The sequence below is a fragment of the Phoxinus phoxinus genome (genome assembly GCF_949152265.1).
Source record: "Phoxinus phoxinus genome assembly, chromosome: 25".
Classification (NCBI taxonomy): domain Eukaryota; kingdom Metazoa; phylum Chordata; class Actinopteri; order Cypriniformes; family Leuciscidae; genus Phoxinus; species Phoxinus phoxinus.
This window is the reverse complement of record NC_136900.1, coordinates 18,101,536-18,124,593: the sequence shown is the minus strand read 5'-3', so window position 1 is coordinate 18,124,593 and position 23,058 is coordinate 18,101,536. Positions and strand designations below refer to the sequence as shown.

The 23,058-nt window shown below is 35.5% G+C and overlaps 1 protein-coding gene across 1 annotated transcript in view; it reads left to right on the top strand.

Moving 5' to 3' along the window:
* Positions 1-22,237, top strand: part of dock4a (dedicator of cytokinesis 4a) — a 71,925-nt gene extending 49,688 nt beyond the window's left edge. Inside the window, exons 24-52 of the mRNA XM_079604075.1 lie at positions 78-202; positions 1,083-1,217; positions 1,311-1,409; positions 1,502-1,596; positions 2,126-2,201; positions 3,184-3,284; positions 4,843-4,901; positions 4,978-5,126; positions 5,555-5,640; positions 5,934-5,960; positions 6,039-6,134; positions 6,219-6,279; positions 6,463-6,556; positions 7,418-7,566; positions 8,048-8,134; positions 8,487-8,591; positions 8,984-9,125; positions 10,679-10,845; positions 12,034-12,120; positions 12,346-12,522; positions 13,386-13,469; positions 14,572-14,691; positions 15,126-15,253; positions 15,485-15,605; positions 16,574-16,655; positions 16,809-16,918; positions 18,267-18,342; positions 18,491-18,552; positions 20,358-22,237. Of these exons, the coding sequence (XP_079460201.1) occupies positions 78-202; positions 1,083-1,217; positions 1,311-1,409; positions 1,502-1,596; positions 2,126-2,201; positions 3,184-3,284; positions 4,843-4,901; positions 4,978-5,126; positions 5,555-5,640; positions 5,934-5,960; positions 6,039-6,134; positions 6,219-6,279; positions 6,463-6,556; positions 7,418-7,566; positions 8,048-8,134; positions 8,487-8,591; positions 8,984-9,125; positions 10,679-10,845; positions 12,034-12,120; positions 12,346-12,522; positions 13,386-13,469; positions 14,572-14,691; positions 15,126-15,253; positions 15,485-15,605; positions 16,574-16,655; positions 16,809-16,918; positions 18,267-18,342; positions 18,491-18,552; positions 20,358-20,762 (3,305 nt within the window). The 3' untranslated portion in view covers positions 20,763-22,237. The remainder of the gene's footprint in view (positions 1-77; positions 203-1,082; positions 1,218-1,310; positions 1,410-1,501; positions 1,597-2,125; positions 2,202-3,183; positions 3,285-4,842; positions 4,902-4,977; positions 5,127-5,554; positions 5,641-5,933; positions 5,961-6,038; positions 6,135-6,218; positions 6,280-6,462; positions 6,557-7,417; positions 7,567-8,047; positions 8,135-8,486; positions 8,592-8,983; positions 9,126-10,678; positions 10,846-12,033; positions 12,121-12,345; positions 12,523-13,385; positions 13,470-14,571; positions 14,692-15,125; positions 15,254-15,484; positions 15,606-16,573; positions 16,656-16,808; positions 16,919-18,266; positions 18,343-18,490; positions 18,553-20,357) is intronic.
* Positions 22,238-23,058: the final 821 nt, after the last annotated feature.

Here is a 23,058-nt window from a genome sequence, read left to right as displayed (position 1 = left end):
GTGAACCTCGATCCATCGTTTGGATCACGATGATCATTTAGGGTCTTTTGAAATTTGGTGTGTTTGTGCGTTGTCAGAGTCGAGGTGTGTGCTGTTACCTGTAGTTCTGCGTCTGCTGCACACACACCTGCAGGAGCAGAAGGAGCTGGTTCTGTGTGCCAACATCCTCACCAGCATGCTGGCGCTCAACACACCCGCCACGGTCAGAAACTGCTGCTACAGTCATTTCCTCACTGTTCAATTCACTCGCATCTCTATTTATTAGTTCGTTTCTAGCTCTTGTCCTTTTTTCATTTCTGTTTTCCCCCTTTAGAATTGCTGAGGAGATTTGGTACTTTTTTTTAGTTGCTGATTTTGTATGGAGAAAATTTAAAAAAGTAGGGCTTATTATTAGTAATAATATAATTATCTAGAAATAAGTTTTTTGAAAATGTACAAATTGAATCATGACCGCCTGACTTGTATATAAATTGCACAATATAGTAACCATTTTTAACCTAAATCAGTGATCTACCACAATAATATAATCTGAATAAATATTGATTTAATTAATTGTAGTTTAATTTGATTAATTCAACATATTATACAATTAATTAAATAAAAATTGTAATGAATTGACAGCTCTAGTAAATTAATTAAATAAATGTACAAAAATGTTATATATTATGAATATTTAAATGTTATGTAAATATTTATAATTTGAGTTTTGAGTTAAATTGAGTTCCACATTAAAATGGCGGTTGAGATTTAGTACATATTTTAGTTACTGAAAAAAAAAATCAAATGACTTTGAATTTGTTCAGATTAGTTCTTATTCCTTCATTTAAAAAATTGTATCTAAACAAATAAGCTTTAGAAATGTAATTGAATCGTTACCTCCTGACCTGTATGCCTATGTAAATTTCGCAGTAAGGGAATATGATTCCTCAAATACATTTTAATGTAAACATTTAAATCAATTGACAGCCCTAAAAATATTATTTAAAATGTGTAAAATCTTAAATCTAATATTTTTGTTAATTTGTATATATCACAATTAAATTAAAATAAATGAAATGAAATATTTTTGTTTATGTCTGTAGGAGTGTGGAGTGTCTGAGGAGGTGAATCTGGTCATGGAGAGTCTGTCTGGAGTGTTACTCAGAACTATACTGGAAGTGACCAACCGGCCTCAGCCCGCTGCCTCCTCCCTGCGCCTGCAGTACCAGGACGTTACCGTGCGTCTGACCTTTCTATTGACCTTTTATATTTACTTGCGGGGGGAAGTATTTCAGGATATTGAATAACACTCAGACGTGTTCGTGTTTCAGGGTGAATTTGTCGCCTGTTTGCTCGCGTTGTTACGGCAGCTAAAAGATAAAGAATACCAACAGCTTCTCAGCAGATTTCCCACTAAAGATGAGCTAACGGTAAAATCATTTTCTACACATTACCAGAGTACAGCTGTAATAATAGTGATAGCTGTAGTCTAACTGTACAATCTCTTACACTGGTTTCCCAGAGTTTCATCCTGCAGTTATTCACTGTCTTCAGAATACTCATCCGACAGGATATGTTCCCAAAAGACTGGACTGTCATGCGACTGGTCGCTAATAAGTAAGGGCTTGGAAAACCAGGCTTGAAACGATTCATATTTAAAGGAACACGGCGACTTATTGGGACTTCAGCTTATTCGCCGTATCCCCCAGAGTTAGATAAGTCCATACACACCCTTCTCATCTCCGTGCGTGCCGTAACTCTGTCTGACGCACCCACCGCTAGCCTAGCTTAGCACAAAGACTGGAGGTAAATGGCTCCAGCTAGCATACTGCTCCCAATAAGTGACAAAATAACACCAACATTTTCCTATTTACATGTTGTGATTTGTATAGTCACAGCGTGTACAAATAATAAGGTCACATGATACACTGCCATCTTCTAACCGTATACATACTGGGAACTATATTCTCAGAAGGCGAAGCACTGCTACTTGGGCGGAGTGACTTGAAAAGTGTATGTGTGGACTTATCTAACTCTGGGGGATACGGTGGATAAGCTAAAGTCCCAAAAAGTCGGCGTGTTCCTTTAATCTCATTCAACCATAGAAATGTTTTATTGCTTGACTTTTCTGTTTGTTTGTGTTTAGTGTCATTATTACCACCATCTTGTATCTCTCTGATACCCTGCGCAACAACTTCCTTAATGAGAAATTTGATTTCAAGGTAAGGAGATTTTCCATTTATGGATTCAGTAAGATTAAAAAAGAAAAGAAATGGATACTTAGATAAAGATATTTATAATGTTTCAAAAGCTTTCTATTTCAAATAAATGCTGGTCTTTTGATCTTTCTATTCAGCAAAGAAAAAAATTATCACGGTTTTCACCAAAATATGAAACATTGATTTTTAAATGATCATATTTCACAATATTACTGTGTCCATTGTGTTTTGATTAAAAAATGCAGCATTAATGAGCATGAGACCTCTGTCGAAAACATGAAAAAATTGACGACCCCAAATGTTAGTGTCACCTGACACTTATGCCTGGGAATCGAACACGGGGAACAGCAAACGTTCTTAAATTTAATATTATTACCGTGTATATAATGAATATAATGAAACTGTGAAACATCTGCACATAATCTTAATTCTCACCTTTTAAGTAAAAAAAAAAAACTTTATTAACGTGTTTAAATACTACAGATTATTAATGAATTTTCTGCTCTCCGAGTACTGGAATACCAGAGACAAATTTGCATATACTATATTAAATTCTCTAATTATTGCCTTTCACTTTAACTATTTGATTAAATATGTTAATATATTCAGACGTCTCTGGTACACTGTGTACGTGTGAAAGCGGTGGATCTAAAAGCCACGATCTCTCATCTACACTATAAAAATGTTTGATCAAGTACCCTAAAAATGTGCTTCTGACATCTATATTAAATCAATAATTTCATATGACAGAATCAACTTGAATTCATAAGGTCACGCCACGAAACATACTTTTTAAAGGTCAGATGAAGTCGAAATATTTCTTTAGGCTAACGACTGCGCATTATCATTCTTTACAGCGTGCTGTATGACATCAAAAATTAGAATTCTCTTTTCTTTCTTATCTCCTGGTGCATCCTGGGAACATGATAAACGTTAAATGTTGAATCATAGCCAGCATTTTAATGAGCTGTCTTTTAATCTGTAGGTATGGGAGTCCTATTTTTATCTCTGTATAATATTCATCAACCAGCCTTGCCTCCAACTGGAAATGTTCCCGCCCTCCAAGAGGAAAAAAGTCCTGGAGAAGTGAGACCCCTTCCTGTTCTTTTCCCTTATATGATCAGAATCCTACTGAGAATGAGATTGAAAGTTTTTACAGTGTAAAATAACTCTGTGTAATGAAACGCCATTACTAGCAGCTGATTTATTGTACATTGGCTAATTTGTTTTATACTGTATGCATTTTGCAAGTTGCATCATGGGAAAACCATTGTAATATTACATTGGCTGCGTCCGAAATCTCATACTCTCTTGAGTAGGCACATATTTTGAATAAGTACACTGAACAAAATTATAAATGCAACACTTTTGTTTTTGCCCCCATTTTTCATGAGCTGAACTCAAATATCTAAGACTTTTTCTATGTACACAAACGGCCTATTTCTCTCAAATATTGTTCAAAAATCTAAGTCTGTGTTAGTGAGCACTTCTCCTTTGCCGAGATAATCCATCGACCTCACAGATGTGGCATATCAAGATGCAGATTAGACAGCGTGATCATTGCACAGGTGTGCCTTAGGCTACGTTTACACGTGGACGGCTATTTTCATAAACGGACATTTCACCCCTCTCTGTTTTAAAAAATAACATTGTGCACACCTGTCAGTTTTCAGAAAAGTGTTTGTTTACACAAACCTGTGTAAATGCTGTCAAGAGCATGCCAAACCTGTAGGCGGCAATGTAACGAGAAACTCAAGCCCACGTTAGCCAATAAGAATCCCGAAAGTCAAGTCACCTTTATTTATATAGCGCTTTTTACAACACAGATTGTATCAAAGCAGCTTCACAGCGATAACATGAAAATAATACAACAAAGTTTGTTTCTAGAAGGAAATTGCATCCTCGTCGAATATCAAATAAATATCAAATCGATATCAAAATAGTCATACTGTGACGTTGGCTGCCAAAAACTTTTACATGCAAAAAAAGTTTACATGCAAACGTGCAAACAAAGTTTTCCAAAATCTCCACTCTGGCCAGAGTTTTTAGAAAGAATCGTTTTCAGAGACGAATTCTCCGTTTGCGTGTAAACGAAGGGCACAAACGAAGGGAAATGTCTCCGTTTTTCAAAATAACCATGTACGTGTAAACGGGGCCTTAGGCTGGCTCAGGTCTGTGAACAATACTTGAGAGAAATAGGCTTTTTGTGTACATAGAAAAAGTCTTAGATCTTTGAGTTCCGCTCATGAAAAATGGGGGCAAAACCGTAAAGAGTACGTTTACCACTAAAAAAGTACGTTCTATATACCGGTAGTATGAATGTAATCTGGATGAACCACATTCGCCATGTTGTCATTATCATGTGACCTACCAGCGTCAGTTACGTCGCTTCACTGTCATTCATGAATCCTCTCCCGTGGCCTCATGGGACAGTAAAGTGTCCATCGCATGCACACTTCAGAATCTCACCGGAAGTAGTAGGTCATCCAGGTAGTTTTTGCTTTATCTTTTATGAGTACTGTGAATTAATTTTGTCACATACTGTGTTTTGCCTATTATATAGTAGGGAAGTATGCGATTTTGGACGCAGCCGCTATCCTTTCTATCACCGCAAATTAATATGACTATATTTGTGTTTTTAAAGGTATGGTGACATGAGAGTGATGATCGGTTGTGAGATTTTCAGCATGTGGCAGCATTTGGGTACGTCTTTCGGTACAAATCAGCTTTGATCATTTTTGGATTCGCATGAACGTGAATATATTATGGTGTCTTCCAGGTGACTATAAGTTAAATCTCATTCCTACCCTAATTGGCCCGTTCATGGAGGTGACTCTGGTACCACAGATGGATCTGCGGAACGTCCTCATCCCCGTTTTCCACGACATGATGGACTGCGAACAGCAACGGAGCGGCAACTTCAAACAGGTGCTGAAATCGCAGTGACATGAACATGTTTCAGCGCGCGAGAGCAGCGCGATGTTCATGTCACAGTGAATTATGTGCGGGCGTCACAGTGAAACGCCGTGGATGCCAGGAAATCTAGCTTGTTTATTACTAAGATCGTGACGCTTTTGAATGGAATCATAATTTGAAAAGGAAAGATTTTGAGCCAGATGTCAAATTTAATATATAATTTCTAAATCATTTTAAAGGTGCCACGTGATTTTGAGTTTTTCATTTGTTATTTCAATTCTCTTCCAGAAAACCCTTCTATATAATGATAAAAAATTGCAAATATAGCCTGGAATGGTCATGCATGATTTATACATGATGATGTTTTTGGTGCAGGACTAACATTATGAGTTAATGCTTTAAGAAGGAAAAAAAATAACATTTTTGATTGGTCTCTAAAGGTGGAGGCCAAACTAATAGACAAACTAGAAGGTCTGATGTCTGAGGGCAAAGGAGACGAGACTTACAGAGAGCTCTTTAACAACATGTGAGTCCTGATTCTTTAGAAATTAATACTTTTATTCAGGAAGGATGCATTAAATTGATCATAAGTGACAGTAAAGACATTTATAATATTACAAAAAAAAAATGCTGTTCTCCTTTGAGTTCATTAAAACATATATTCAAATAGAAAACACTTATTTTAAATATTTATAATATTCCACAATATTCGTTTTTTTTCTTCTTCTTTTTTTAACCAATTATGAGTTGTATAAATACAAAATATCACAAAATATGAAATGCTTCTAAATATAATTTTTCTCTGTTTTTCTGCATTAGAATTCCGTTGTTTGGTCCATATCCGAGGTGAGACCATCATTAAATACTGTTTTAAATGAGTTTAGTTCCTAGACTGTATCTGAATACTGCATGTCTGTGATTTAGTCTGTTGAAGAAGATCGAGAGAGAGACCTGGAGAGAAAGTGGCGTTTCCCACATCGCTACCGTCACACGGTTGATGGAGAGATTGCTAGATTACAGGTAAAGCACAAACACAGACTGCACACACCATAGAGTACAAACACACTCGAGTTTCATGCTGTGGTGTTCTTCATCTCTCCTCAGGGACTGCATGAAGATCGGGGAGGTTGATGGGAAAACTATGGGATGTACGGTCAACCTTCTGGTTAGTTTGGATATTACTGTCATTTATTTTTATTTATGTTACTTTACTTGAGATCAGAGAACGTGGTTTAACATTGAAAAATATGACACATTTGACTCTTCATTTATTATAGTTCTTTTGTATTTATTGAGATGACCTTCAGAAAGAAAGGATGTTCTGCTCACATTGTCCTTTTCTTTTCAGAACTTCTACAAAACTGAGTTGAATAAAGAAGAAATGTACATCCGTTATATTCACAAGCTCTATGAGCTGCACCTGAAGGCACAAAATCACACCGGTAATAATTGCTCAATATATTTGTATTAATCTGTATCCTTTTTATTTGACAGTATATTGATTATGTTAATTTTGTTCTGTATCCTACCTCTGATCAAAATATGGGGCAGGTCATTTCTGCACCAATTCATTTTAAATTGTTTAAATGTATGCTATTTCTTTTAAATAATTAATATTATTTATTTTTAAAATATCATTTTCTAATAATCATTTCTATTATATATATGTATATATTATTATTTTTATTTTATTTTTTATTTTATGAACTGTGCAACTGTTTAATAATAATAATATTTTATATTACAAATATGTTTATTAATTATTAACAAATATATATATATTAATGATGTGTAACTATTTTGCATAATAATAATATTTTATATTGTAAAAAATAATATTGTATTACTTTTCTGTCTTTATGATGTGTGCAACTTTGTTGCATAATAATAATATTAATAAAATGTTGTATAATCATATTTTTTTTATTTAAATATTTGTATGATCTGTGTAACTGTTACAGAATAATAATAATAATAATAGTAATAATAATTTGTATAATTCCCCCCCCCCAATTTTATATGATCTGTTTAACTGTTACATAATAATAATAATAAAAATAATTAGTATTATAAATACTTTTTACATTTATTTTTTATGATCTGTGTAACTGTGTGTTGCATAATAATAATCATATTACTACTACCAATTATAATTTGTATAATAAATATATATTTTTTAATTGTTTAGTTAAATTATTTTTTAATTTATGATCGGTGTATCTGTGTTGCATAATTATAATAATAATAATGTTTTAGTTTTTTTGAATATTCAGTTTTCAAAGATGTGTGTAAATGTGTTGCAGAGGCGTCGTATACGCTCCTGCTGTACGACGAGCTGTTGGAGTGGACTGAGCGGCCTCTCCGAGAGTTTCTCACGTACCCCATGCAGAGCGAGTGGCAGAGGAAGGAATGCCTCCATCTCACCATCATACACAATTTTGACAGAGGGAAAGTGAGTCCATCTCTCATTTTAAGATGCACTCCACCCACCATAAACTCATTCATGTGGCTAATAATGCTGAATGTTGAAGGATCTGGGCAGCTAAGTAGAAATCCGTTTAGATAGATAGATAGATATTAGTTAGATATTTGCACTGACAGTGTGACTGGAAATCCTTAATTTCCAATAACTAATGGCTGATGATCAGCTGCCTACTGTAACATAAGAGTTGTTCTTTTCTTTCTACATACTGCCATCTTGTGGCCGAAACTTATAGCTGCAATTACTCACCTCTGAAAAGAGCAGGGGTCCTTGTTTATAGCTAAAAATATACTTTAATGTATGAAGTATTATTGTTATTTAAAACTCAACTCAACTTTATTTCTAGAGCACTTTCAAAAACCACAGTGGGTCCCAAAGTCCTGTACATAAAAATAACAAATACACACAACCAAAAATACGTCGAAATTACAAACTGAACTCTTTCTTCCAGTGCTGGGAAAACTGCATCATACTGTGTCGAGAACTGGCCAATCAGTACGAAACGTATTATGACTACAGGAACCTCAGCAAAATGAGAGTGAGTATTTCCTGTTTATAGACCATTTGTGTAAGTATGAATTATTTTTTTTTATTTGCATTTATTTACACCCTAATCTGCAGTTCAAACGTCTGCTTTTTGTTTGAAGTGGCTTTAAATACAGCAATTATTTGAACTAGATTGAGTTGTTATTACAGTATGTTCATTATACTTATGGCCAATTGTTATCCTAATGAGGCGTTTGGCTTCGACTGTTAAACTTCCCCATTAGTTTTTTGTTTATTCTGTTACACAGTCGATTGCTTCACAGATTGTGGCAGTAATTTGTCATATTAACAGTTGTTTGTGTTACATTGTGCTCAATGGTCTGTTTTATTTGCGTTCTTGATAGATGATGGAAGCCTCTTTTTATGACAAAATAATGAACCAGCAGCGTCTCGAGCCAGAGTTCTTCAGAGTCGGATTCTACGGCAAGAAGTTCCCCTTCTTTCTAAGGGTACTCTTTAAGCATATTTATATTATATATTATGACAAATAATGACAACTTTTCAATTTTGGGGTGAACTATCCCTTTAATATTAAATGTTGTCATCTTTATCCTGTAATTCAACATTATGTCCTCTAGGGGGCACATTTCTTCCAGATCTCACTGTAATTCATCTATGATTTGCAACATTTTCTTTTTATTAAGCTATTTGGTTTACCAAATACTATTCTTTGTATTTTCACACCAGATGTTTTAAATGACAATGAAGGGGAAAATGAGAATAAATTAGAATTGAATTATGAAAGATTTATTCTGGTCACATTCAGTCCCTCAAAGTCCGTATCGTCTAGTTTCTTCCATTTTCCTCATTACTTCTGTCTGTGTGTGTCGCCGCCGAACAGAATAAAGAGTTTGTGTGTCGAGGGAACGATTACGAGCGCCTGGAGGCCTTTCAGCAGCGGATGCTCAGCGAGTTTCCTCACGCCATTGCAATGCAGCACGCCAACCAGCCCGACCAGACCATCCACCAAGCGGAAGCGCAGTGTATCCTTAAACACATTTGTGTTGATTTCACTAAAGCTATATAGCTGTTTGTGAATGTAAAAGGTCTGCAAAGATCAAAGTGTAGGATAAATGGAAAGAACCGATTGTGAACTGCCTGAAACGAGTTGTCGGTAATTCCAGTCTTTCTTCCTGCACGAACTTACATAGGTTTGTAACAAACTAGTATAATGCCACCTATGGTCTTCAGTGTATGCTTGCGAACAACATCTACTTTGACCCGCCCTCAAACACTGTAGTTGTAGCTGAGGCCTGGAAGAGTTTGGTTCGTGTTGTCAAATCCACTTCGCATGCACTTCCAAAGAATGAGGACTCAGTCTCTAATTAATACAGTAAAACTGATGACATTGTTACTGTTAGAATCACTGTGAAGAAGATCCGGAGCCGAAATTCAGATATGGTAATAGCCGTTTCGTTTCTGACACGCCCTGTGATCTGTAGACCAATTACAACAGGCGGGGCCATCCGACCAATCAGAGCAGAGTAGACCAATCACAACAGACTGGGCTGAGTCGTTCATGTAGGTTGTCTACAAATCGGAAGGTTGGTGGTTCTATCCCCGGTTCCACCTGACCAAGTGTCGAGGTGTCCATGAGCAAGACACCTAACCCCAGCTGCTCCCGACGAGCTGATGGCGCCTTGCATGGCTGACACCGCCGTCGGTGTATGAATGAGTGAATGAATGGGTGAATTTGAGGCAATATAATATGTAAAGCGCTTTGGAGGCCATGGGTCTGTTAAAACCGCTATATAAATGCAGTCCATTTACCATTTAAACCTATTGTAGGAGACCTTCAAAACTAAATTAGGAACCTTTAAAAAAGCACAATGGGGCACTTTACAACTTACGTATTTTCATTTCATTTTTTCTTAGTGAAAGTACCATCAAAACAGTCGTAAACTTTATTTTATTATTATTAAATATTCCAAACAATATACTTTTAAAGTTTATTTTACTATTGTCCCAGATTTTCAATCTTAAAATATGAAAATAAAAAAGTTAGTCCTGCAATTAATTGGATTTGTTTATTCAGAACGGTAAAGTACAAGTTCACATTTCATTTCTTGAGATTGCCAAATTGCTCCTCAAGGGTGCGTAGATGAGGGCTGGTGTGAGGTTAAGAGTAGTGCTAACAGTGCAGCTGTTAGATGTGTAAACTGTTGGAGTTTCTGATCAGATGTGTGTCTGAACTGTGTTCATGCTCCATCCATGACCTCTTCTCTTCACCAGCTCTTAATGATCTCAGTTGTGTGTAGTTAAAGTTCATGAGTAGCTCAAACTTCTTTCAGAGGAAAGTAGTATTGCTCAATTACAGTATGCGAGACTAAATTAGTTTAGGAGTCTCCGTTTCATTTAAGTTTGACCTTTGTCTCTTATGTTTCGGCTCAATCCTATAAAAATAAGATGATAATAACTTGAAATTAATGAGAGAATGAGATTACTGCAGTCTCTGTGAGTGTGTTTCGGTAGTTGTGAACTGACCGTCGTGTGAAGACTGAATGCTTTGTGAGTCCCTTAACTGGCCGTGATTCAGATCTGCAGATCTATGCCGTTAGTCCTGTCCCTGAAAACCAGGACGTCCTGCAGAGAGACGGGGTGCCCAACAACATCAAGAGCTTCTACAAAGTTAACCATATTTGGAGGTTTCGCTATGACAGGCCTTTTCACAAGGGCACCAAAGACAAAGAGAATGAGTTTAAGGTGTTGTAGACTTTTGCATCCATCCATCCATCCATCCATCCATCCATCTATCTATCTATCTATCTATCTATCTATTTATCTATTTATCTATCTATCTATCTATCTATCTATCTATCTATCTATCTATCTATCTATCTATCTATCTATCTATCTATCTATCTATCTATCTATCTATCTATCTATCTATCATCTTTCCATCTGTCTGTCTGTCTATCTATCTATCTATCTGTCTATCTATCTGTCTATCTATCTATCTATCTGTCTGTCTGTCTGTCTGTCTGTCTGTCTGTCTGTCTGTCTGTCTGTCTGTCTGTCTGTCTGTCTGTCTGTCTGTCTGTCTGTCTGTCTGTCTATCTATCTATCTATCATCTTTCCATATGTCTGTCTGTCTGTCTATCTATCTATCTATCTATCTATCTATCTATCTATCTATCTATCTATCATCTTTCCATATGTCTGTCTATCTATCTATCTATCTATCTGTATGTCTGTCTGTCTATCATCTTTCCGTCTGTCTGTCTGTCTGTCTATCTATCTATCTATCTATCTGTCTGTCTGTCTATCATCTTTCCGTCTGTCTGTCTATCTATCTATCTATCTATCTATCTATCTATCTATCTATCTATCTATCTATCATCTTTCCATCTGTCTGTCTATCTATCTGTGTCTGTCTATCTATATATTTGTCTGTCTGTCTGTCTGTCTGTCTATCTATATGTCTGTCTGTCTATCTATCATCTATCTATCTATCTATCTATCTATCTATCTATCTATCTATCTATCTATCTATCTATCTATCTATCTATCTATCTATCTATCTATCTATCTGTCTGTCTGTCTATCTATCATCTTTCCATCTATCTATCTATCTATCTATCTATCTATCTATCTATCTATCTATCTATCTATCTATCTATCTATCTATCTGTCTGTCTGTCTATCTATCATCTTTCCATCTGTCTATCTATCTATCTGTCTATCTATCTGTCTATCTATCTATCTATCTATCTATCTGTCTGTCTGTCTGTCTGTCTGTCTGTCTGTCTGTCTGTCTGTCTGTCTGTCTGTTTGTCTTTCCTGTACAAATGTTTTAATGTTGCTTAAAGGCTTGTGCACCAAGATGAATCTGAAACGATTACATTTTTGAAAATCAGTTTTATGATGTCCGTTATTTGTGTTGTGTTGTAGAGCCTGTGGGTTGAACGGACGACACTGACCCTCGCTCAGAGTTTACCTGGCATTTCACGCTGGTTTGAGGTTGAGAAAAGGGAATTGGTGAGTCATAACTAAAAAAAAAAAAACACATTTAACAAGACACTTGTAGACTTCAGCCCTTGATAAATCATGAACATGGCCAATCACGTACAAGGCAAGGTTTTCCAAGCACTTTGGCTCTGTCATGAATTTAAAGTAACTACTCCCAAGATGGCGCGTCCACCATCAAAACAATCATTTAAACATAAACAGAGAAATCATAACCTCAGTGTGCCTTCAATATAGGTGGAGATGAGTCCCTTGGAGAACGCCAGCGAGGTGATTGAAAATAAGACGCTGCAGTTGAGAACGCTGATCGCCCAGTGTCAGATGAGGCAGATGCTGAACATCAACCCGCTCACCATGTGCCTGAACGGAGTCATCGATGCCGCTGTCAATGGAGGACTGGCTCGATACCAGGAGGTACAGGACTGGATGGAGAGCAGGGGCAGTCTGGTTCTGCTAGATTAGAGGTGGACTTGGGGTTGGGTTAAAACTTGGATTAAAAACGGGGGGGAAATAATGTGGTCCATTGTGCAAAACTGATAAGACCTACAGTATCCACACGGGCTCAAAGCTCGTCGCTTAGAGTTTCAAATATTTCAGCAATGCTTTGGTTTATGACATGAGGCAGTCAGAATGTTGAAATATTTGAACTGTTGAAGTCCAAAATGCCTTGACTTCGTTGTTGTCTCGTGGTCTTCACAACATGAATTGTTTGTGAAGTGATTTAATGGTCTGAGTGTTAAGACTCCAGTTTCACCTTTTTTCTTTTAGCAGGAGGTTTAATGACTACCCTACGTCCTCACACTTCATAAGACTGTTTGCTGCATGTATCTCTGACAGTTGCCAAGCAACAGCATGTTGAGCACTGGCCTTTTGTGAGCGCAAGCTTCAACTTACGTCTATTCTAAGTCTATTAAAAAGAGTTAACTGCAGGGGTCCTCCTGAATCCCAGCATGCACCACACTCCACAGATGATGAGTTTTACCACAGCGCACAGGGCTGCAGTTCAATGAAAGCTGGATCAAAATGTCACTTACACATGACAATTAGCATGATAGATTTAACAAGAGTCGTAGAAACATTTTCAGCGTTATTGTAATTATTGTTGCGTAATGGTTTCTGAGATATGAGTAGGAGTGCAGGTTAGTTTACAGCAGAGAAATGGCCCTGAGACATGCAGTGAATTTCAATGTGTGGGTTTATTAATTAACTCGTCTTTTCATAAACATTAGCCTGAATGCAAATGATGGACGCATCTCTTTATGTACTTTCACTCGCAGGCATTCTTTGCGAAAGATTACATCGCAAATCACCCAGAGGACGGAGAGAAAATTACTCGTCTTAGGGAACTGATGTTTGAACAGGTACAAAACCGATCATTATTTTGGTCAATGATGTGACACTCATTTTGTTTGTCTGCTAAATTATTCACAAATATATTAAAAATTAAATGTATACATACACGGACTTGAATACATTGAAAGTAGCAACTAATAAAACGTATTTTGATATTTATGCATTACCAATTCATTATTATTCAGTTTCATTTTGAAAAATATATTTCATATAACAACTAGTGCTGTGAAACGATTAATCGCGATTAATCGCATCCAAAATAAAAGTTTGTGTTTACATAATAAATGTGTGTGTACTGTGTATAATTATTTTGTATATATAAATACACACACATGCATGTATATATTTAAGAAATATGTGTTACTTATATGTAAAATATTTATATTTATATTATATATAATATAAATTATATATAAATCTATATACAGTATATACATGCAAATATTCCTTAAATATATACAAGCATGTGTGTGTATTTCTATATATATATATATATATATATATATATATACATATATATTAAATTATTATACACAGTACACACATTTATTATGTAAACACTTTTATTTTGGATGCGATTAATTGCGATTAATCGTTTCACAGCCCTACATCTAACATAAAAAAATTGTTTATAATATATGTGTGTGTGTGTGTGTGTATATTATTATATATTATATATATTATTCATATATACATGTCTATACTTTTATATACTTGAGATTCGCATCTAACATAAAAGTTTTTTATTTACACAATATATGTGTGTATATATATATATATATATACACAGAAACAAGCTCACACACACATATATAATATATATATATATATATATATATATATATATATATATATATATATATGCATATACATTATGTAACAAAAACTTTTATGTTCCATGCGATTAATCGACTTGACAGCACTAATAAATAATATTTTACTTTTTATTTGATAATTGTTCCACATAACATTTTTAATTTTTTAAACCATATGAAACCAACATTCATACAAAGAGTATACATATCTAAGAGATTTTTCCTGTTTTTGTATTGCGTATGTAAATATTTAGTTTGTTCTAAGAATACAATTTTCTCTCTGACTTGCTTTCAGGCTCATATTCTGGAATTTGGTTTAGCCGTGCACGAGAAGTTCGTCCCGCAGGATATGAGGCCGTTACATAAAAAACTTGTTGACCAATTTCATGTAATGCGCTCCAGTCTGGGAATTCAAGTATGTTTACATTTACACATGTACATATAGAAACACATTCGCAGGTCTTTAAAACTGAATTGTGAAGAAAATGTTGTTAAAATGCATATCCTAGCTTAATATGCAACTGTAAGCAAGCCATTTGTAACTTGATTTCCCTGAAAACTAGTTTAACTGTGTCCCTGTAGTGCTAGTACATTTTTATGTTTGTTTGAAAATCCCTACCCGTCTGACATAGCAACACTGGCTCAACCAATGGCATGAGTTTGGGGCGGGGCTACTGAGTTTGTCTGACCAATAGCAGATGAAGGGAGTGTTTTGAGAAACTAAAGCAAAAGTTAATTTGCTTAGTGCCATTAGAGGCGGTGTAGTTACACACTTCACCTATCAGAAATGGTGGTATTAATTTTAACCAATGAATCAAGTGCTAAAAGAGTTTATATTTTGTCATCCAGCCACAAGAGTTTCCCGCTTATGTGCGAGTTAGTCCGCTGCATTTTGCCAATGGCAGTCCGCGCACATGTAGGACCCCCGTACCTAATGCCATCAGCCCAGAGGGAGGCCGAATCGTGGCGAGACGCAGGTTTGTCTCATCTTACCCGCATGTTTCTTGTAAGGGCTCTTCTGTGGACTTTTGTCATACAAGAAAAAAGGCTTTAAGGTCAGAGATAAAAAGTTTTGTAGTTTGAGAAGTTGAACTCAATTCAAATCCCAGCCAATGCTTATGGTTTGACAGATTGGCAGCGAGAACACACCCACACGTTTGCTAAATTTATCCTGAGTCTTTCTCTTGTGTCTTTCAATTCCCTTTCAGTCCTCTCAGCTATCCAGCCATCAACCGATACTCGTCATCCTCACTGTCATCACAGGCCTCAAACGAAGTGAGCAACATCACCGGCCAATCAGAGAGCTCGGATGAGGTCTTCAACATGCAAGTGAGTTATATTATTGGAATTACAATTTTAAAATGACATATATATGAGAAATATCACACGAGTAGAAGAGTAGAGTAGATATGGATCTATATCAGCACGGCTGTGATTCAGCTGAGTGCCTTAGGTATATATAGTCACATCGCACGACTATGAGTGTGATATTGCTTTTAAACAACAATTCGATGGCACAAGTGTGTAAATAAATAAGAAACAAAAATGGGGTGTCTTAAATAACCCTCGTTTGTGGAACTACTTCCTTACTCCACGGAATCAAATCTCAAGTAGATTGTTTAATAGATGAGCCCAAGCCTCCGTTACTAATTCTAGAACGTCACTTTAGAACTAGTAACGAAGGAACGCTTCATTGAAGTTAAAGGCTATTACATGTAAAATGATTAGGGGTGAATTCAGGTTGATTGGGACACTTTTGACAAGTCATTTCATTGGCAAAAAGTGTCCCAATCACCCGGATTTCACCCCTATGTAGAATACTTTAAGCTATATGTTACAAGAGTAAAGTAGAGTATTATGAGAGAGCGATTTAATAAACGATTGTGATCTGTATCTCTACGGCCACTGATGGCTTGGAGTTCGCATCTCCGAAAACGTTGAAGCTAATTTTAAAAAATAGGCTCTATCTTTTTTTAATAAACCGTATGTTTGAAGTTTGAACAACTACATTCTTACCTTAAAAAACTACATATAGTGATTCAAACGGTGAAACGGTACCCGTGCTGATACTGGTAAAATATCGCATGGGTGGAAAGACCTCTCAGCCAATCAGATTCGAGGACCAGAAGTGTGTATATATATATGTTTATTACATATTACTTTTAGATATATGTATTGATATAACCTTTATGTTATTTACATTATGATAATTTATATTTATATGATAATTATTATTATATAAATGAGCTCATTTACTTGCACAAAAATACTAAATCAAATATCTGTCTTTTTTCTAGCCCAGTCCATCTACCTCAAGTCTCAGCTCAAACCACTCTGGCTCACACAATGTGAACAGTTCTGCACCCTCCAGCAATAGAGGTGAGTGAATTCAATAGACTATAAACAATACGGCACTCGAAAGCAAGCAGTACTTACAGTGCCTCACAACATAATTGGCATCATTTTGCAGCGGTGCCTCATTTCCTCTGTTATTTTGTATGCTTTCAACGTGTCTTTATTCCTCTTCATTAGCTTCTCCACTGCCGTCTGACAAGCACAAGCACTCCAGAGAGAACGCCTGCCTCTCTCCGCGGGACAGACTCTGCAGCGGCATTTTCCCCAGCCCGCTGGAACACACACAGGTCAGTGCAGCTGCGCCTGTACGGTTTAAAGACACATTTAACAATTACAAGCCAAACACAATGTTCAGTAGGAAATCATGCAGTGTGGGGCTTCGTTTTGATCCATCAAGATTTGATTGTTGTGATTATCATTTGAAATTCTCATAAAGTTGACACAAGCCATATCTAGAAACCAATAATATTTTAAAAACGTAAAGGTGGACATATATTCTTCAGAAACATTTTATTTAGACACTTTTATAATATTTATTTTTAAAACGATTATTATCAATTATAGTCAAGATTCAAGATTCTTTATTGTCACTATACAAAGGTATAGCGAAATTGATGCATGGATATATATATATATATTTTTTTTTTTCATAAGTTTGGGGTTAAGTTTAATGATGAATGATTCATATTTGATGAAAATAAAGTTCAAAACAACTGCAATTATTTGAAATTGAAACATTATAAACGTCTTTACTGTCACTTTAGATCAATTTAATACATCCTTGCTGAATAACAGCATCAATATAAATTTTATTTTACTTTTGAATGGTAGTATATATTTTTTCTTAACATTTATTATGTATTAAATATATTACTTGTTCTGTTCACATTACAGTAGAAAATAAAATAAAAAATGTTGTATTAAATATTGAAAATAGTAATTAAAAATGACTTTATGCATTATATAATGTAAAAATAATAAAAATGTATATTATATTGTCATATATTATATATTATTTTATTATTATTATAATTATTTTTGTATGTGAATAGCATAAATAATAATTTAAACTATATTAAGTATTACAAAATAATTTATTGAAAATAGTAATTAGAAATGACTATATGCACTATATACCGGTAGTGTAAAAAATATACATGTATAATATATTATGTCATTTATTTATAATTTAGATTTTTGGTATGTAAATAGTATAAATAATAATTTAAACTATATTACGTATTAAAATAATTTATTGGAAAAGTAATTAATAATTACTTAATGCATTATATAATGTAAAAAATAATATAGATGTATTATGTCCTATATTATTATATATGAGTTATTTATCATTAAAAAAAATTTTTGTAAATATTTAAACTATAAATATTAAGTATAATTCTTACATTTTATTATATTTAAAAAAATCTTTACTTAATCTTTAATCTTTAATAATCTTTATCTTCACTGTTACTCTGGTCAAATCTGTTACATTTATTATTAAAGTAAAGTCCATTTTGCTTTCATGTTGTTTTTAAAAGTCCAGCGCTCAGTGTTCAGTAAACGTCCAGAGAGAAAGACACACAGAAGGTGTAGCGGATTGACTGAGATTTATATCTTTTATATCCTTTGCAGAGGATGATTCCGTTCCAAATACCAGTGGATTCACCATTACCACGGTGTGAAGCCAATCTCCCCACACCTGAGACAGGTAATGCAGCTTTCTGCTGTGAGATATAATACACCCGCAACACTTGAATCGGTTATGTGCGGCTCAATGACATGTCCTTTTGTTCCTGTGTGTGTGTGTGTGTGTGTGTGTGTGTGTGTGTGTGTGTGTGTGTGTGTGTGTTGAATAGGATCTCTGTGCAAGAACGTGAGGTCACTGTCTCCCATGCCGACCGCCCGTTCCCCTCAGAAGGTGATTCCTTTATGCCAAACTCTATTATGGGGCTGCATGATAGTGGGAAAAATTACATTTTATTTTTCCCGCGATATACTGTATATTGCAATGTAAAGAAATACAGGAATGTTTACCAGATTATCTGAATAGCTATATTTGGAAATAATGAATAATTCTAGAACGAGTGGGGTGTTTTTAAAAAAAAAAAAATTAAAATGTTTTAAATTTAAATTTAGGGCTGAACGATTTATTTATTTATTTGGGCATTCACAATTGTTTGTTTTTTACAAGAACTAACTGAAACCCCTTTCAGTAACGATGAAGTTAACAGAGTTTACAAAAATACCTCAGTCTCCACTTGAGTTTGCAAAGGCACATTCAAAAAACACATTAAGTATAAAACAATAATAATAATTGTGTTTTTATTGTGATTATTATTAAATAAGAAATATATTGCAATATTGTAACCGTACTGTAAAGAAATTGAGTATTTAATAAAAAAAATTTAAATATTTTATTTTATAGTACAATTGTAAAATTACAATACTAAAGTGTTCTAGTTTTTTTTATTTTGAATAAATATGAAATACTTTGAATAGAAAATGGAATTAAGTAAGGGATAATGTATAGCGAGGCGTTGTTATAACGAATACAACACCGACAGGCTGATCAGGAGCCCGACGCGAAGTGGTCTTGAATCAGCCTGAAGTGGTTGTATTCGCTATAACAACCGCCTCGCTATACATTATCCCGCTTATTACATGGCTACCTACCAAATAAATCAATAATTTGACACAAAATATTGATTTAAAAAGGAGTTTATTGATTTAAAAACTATTTACATGGCTTTCGCTAAAGAAAATAGTCCGTTCCGTCTCTACGGTTAGAATCCTGCGTCCATGGCAACGCTCTGTTTCTCATGGCAACGGTGTGTTATACTTAGCAGCATTCTTCATTATAATTCAACCAAGCCATGTAATAAACCGATATATCAGTCCTACAGCTCTATAAAGTGGTGCTATAGACCTTATGTAACCCCGCCCCTTTTCGGCGCTGCGCTCAGTCTTTTGTCTTCCGGTCTGTATTTTCACAGCGATCTTACGCATTTATGAATGAACGGCTCGTTTTTAAATCTTCCCGGTCTACTGACATTTGTTAAGACATCTGCTTTGAACATTACAATCCTTATGATAACTTTCGTTAACTTTCCATTAAGTAAATCCACTTCAAAAGCGAATTACTCATGGACAGCAATGCCATAGAAATATACAGAGCGACCGCAAAAACGGAAGTTCACAGACAATATTGTAAAGATGGCGGCGCCCTCATTTCTCTGGCACATAAGGTCTATAGTTCCGGAAGTTTTTCTTCCATTCATTTTTCCCATAGGGATTTTTTTAAAGTCTTTATTAAAGAGTTATAAGCTCTGAAACAAGCCAGTCAGCTACAAGGTGAATCACAACAAAGTATTAACGTTTTTGAATATCAAACGTAAAGACAAAGGTACAAGAATGTAAAGAACTAAAATCCCGTGAAGCATTGTGAACAGTATAATAGAATTTCACAGTAGGGCTGTCTTTTAAAGGTTTAAAGTTAATGTTTAAAACCAGTTTTCCTATGGAGAAAATGAATGGAGCTTTTACTCCCGAAACCCGACTGTTGCGCACTATTGTGGCTGCGGTGTCACATGACAAGCTTGACATGGAAATAATAAGGTGATGCATTCTAAAATAATGTTCGCTTTAAGAAACTCACGCCGGGGATATTTTAAACTGACGTGTGAACGGGTTAATGAATGGATTGTGCTTGATTTTGCTCTGCAGTCAATGGTGCCGCCCCTCACGCCCTCCCCGACCGATGGCTTGCCAATGGGGAGCCTGGCATCTCACTCCCCTGCCCGCTCCGGCAGCTACAGCAGCGGTATCTCGTCCCTCAGCCGCTGCAGCGTCTCTGAAACGTGTGGGATCGACCTCCCGCCGCCCGACCCTCCTCTGCCCCCCGCCGTTCCCATGGACATGCCCATTCGGTGGGGCAGCAAGACTCCTCCTCCCTACAGCGTCTACGAACGGAACAATCCCCGGCGAGCGACGCCACTGCCTCACAGTCTATCAGTGCCGCCCAGTACTGACAACCCCAGCCTGACCGCCAAACCCCAACTGAACCGCACACAGCGAATTAATTCAGAACCGCGCCACCGGCCCACCCCGAGGAAGGTGTCTCAGCTGTAGTAACAGCGGTAACCGCAAACTGGTTGCATTTTTTTGCAGACATTTGCTGTAAAATTACTGTAGGCTATGTATCATAATTGGGAATGTTTTCAAATGCAAGAAGGTGCATTTATGTGAAGGACAGGGAGTGGCATATTCATAAATAAATCTTTCAAATCTATTAAATGAGAGTGTCAATGAATAAATAAGTCTATGCCAATATATATCAAGAAATGGCAAATAAAAAATTAAAAGCCATGTCCCAAGCACACAATTATAATGTTCTCATGACAGACTTTTCTTTTTTGAAGTTATTCCAATCATATTTCAAGCAATTCAAAACCATCATGGTGAACAGTGCTCATCTGAAGCGTCCCAGCTGAAGGAAATAATCCATTATTTATCGGCTTTAATATATTGGCTACATTTTCTTATTGGGCCAATAATGATGAAATTAAAAATGAACATATCGGCCGATACCGATATGGTATTAACGATAATATATATATATATATATAAATTTTAGGGATGGACAATATATCGACCAACAAATTGGTTTCGGCCGATATACGTTCATATACAGTGTATATATATATATAATTGTATTTATTTATCAATAAGTAAGTGCATTTATTTTATCAATAAATGAGAACATTCATTTATTAAATAATTTTTATTACATAAATAAATCCTTTGGACTTCTATGTATTCATTGACATACACACATTTCATGATTTCTTGACACTTTTGCTCAAGATTTATTTATTATATCTCACTCTCAGTCCTCCATACATTTTGTTTTTTAATTTAGCGATTTGTATTCTATAATGGAAATGAAAGTAAATCGGAATGCACCCATGATGAATGTTTTCCTTTCTCTTTTGTGTCCGTTGATATTAAGCAGATCATCTCGATTTCATTTTACAGCTGCACATTCGGTGACTATTTTGTGGAAGTGCAGCTCAGAAGCGCTCTTCACCGGACGAACTGAACCGGACACGGTCCTTCTGATATGCAGTTACAGCTGGAAATGATAATGTACTGGAAAAAGCCTCGAAGAGATTATGTACGCTTTGAAACGGCATGTAATTTACAGCAAAAATCTGAAGATCTGGCAGGTCCATATCCCATTTAGAGTGCACTGAAACATATTGCTAGCAAGGTATTTTTGATAGAAGTACAAAATCAGTGTTGTACAGCTTTTCTTTCCACACTACGGCAGTCTTTTCTTTTTTTTCTTTTTGGTCTTACACGAACCGAGGCGTGCAGCTAGACCTGCATCCCGTTTTAACCGCTTTGTACTTTCCGGAATGGCTAAAAGGTGCTACATATTTCTTAGTGTTTTTTTTTTCTTTCTAATGTAGCCTCGTATCTACCGAAACTGCCTGACCGTTTAAATGTGCCATGTGATGAAATTGTGTGGTCTCCGAGTTTTGTGCCAAAGATGCAAACAGTATTAACTTCTTTGTCAGTGAGAGTAGTTAGGAAAGCTTACCTGAAGTTAGCGTGACCGCTAGTGCTCAACAATGTGCTTCTTAAACCGTGTGCAGAGGCGTAGATCAAGACTGCATGGGGCATGAGCAGTACAAAGCAATATAACCATTGTAGTTCGCAAAGAGTGATAGAAACAAACATCGTCTAGTTCTGAGATGACTTTTCCCGGCAGTCACTTCCGAACAATATTGGCTAGATCAAATCTGTGTTTCTTTCTCCTGTAAATGTTAAATCCGACATAACTCTTCACACTGAGGTCAGAAATTCAATTTGGACTCTTATTTGGACTTTAGGTCATAGATGATATAAACACAAAGTTTAGGAAAATGCTGTGTGGGATTGATTTTCTTTTATATTGGTTTATCTTTTATATCGTTTATTTTTAAAGAGTAATTTTTGCACCATATTTTCATTGAAAAATTCTTTAAATCATTTAAATAAATGTGTAATTTTGACCATGGAAAATTAACTTTAAACATCAAAACATTCATCTTGCTAACAAAGCCAGCAAATGTTTGATGAAACGCATTTAAGAAGTTGCATTTCAAAAGAAAAGAGAAACGTTGCCAAATTTTGATGTCAAATTGATAGCAACAAACAGCTTTTTCACTGCCAGCTTGAAAGGCCACAATTCTTTTAATAAATAATGGATAATTTGATGTATTTAGTTGTTGAAATACAACTTCAAAAGCTCGCAACAGCCTTCGTGAATCACGTGGACAATTGAAAGGGTCTGCATTTTATAAAAAATTGTTCATAGCAAAAATGTCCCCTGTTATTTTATTGCATTTTTGTAGATAAATACAAAGTACAAAGCGCTGTA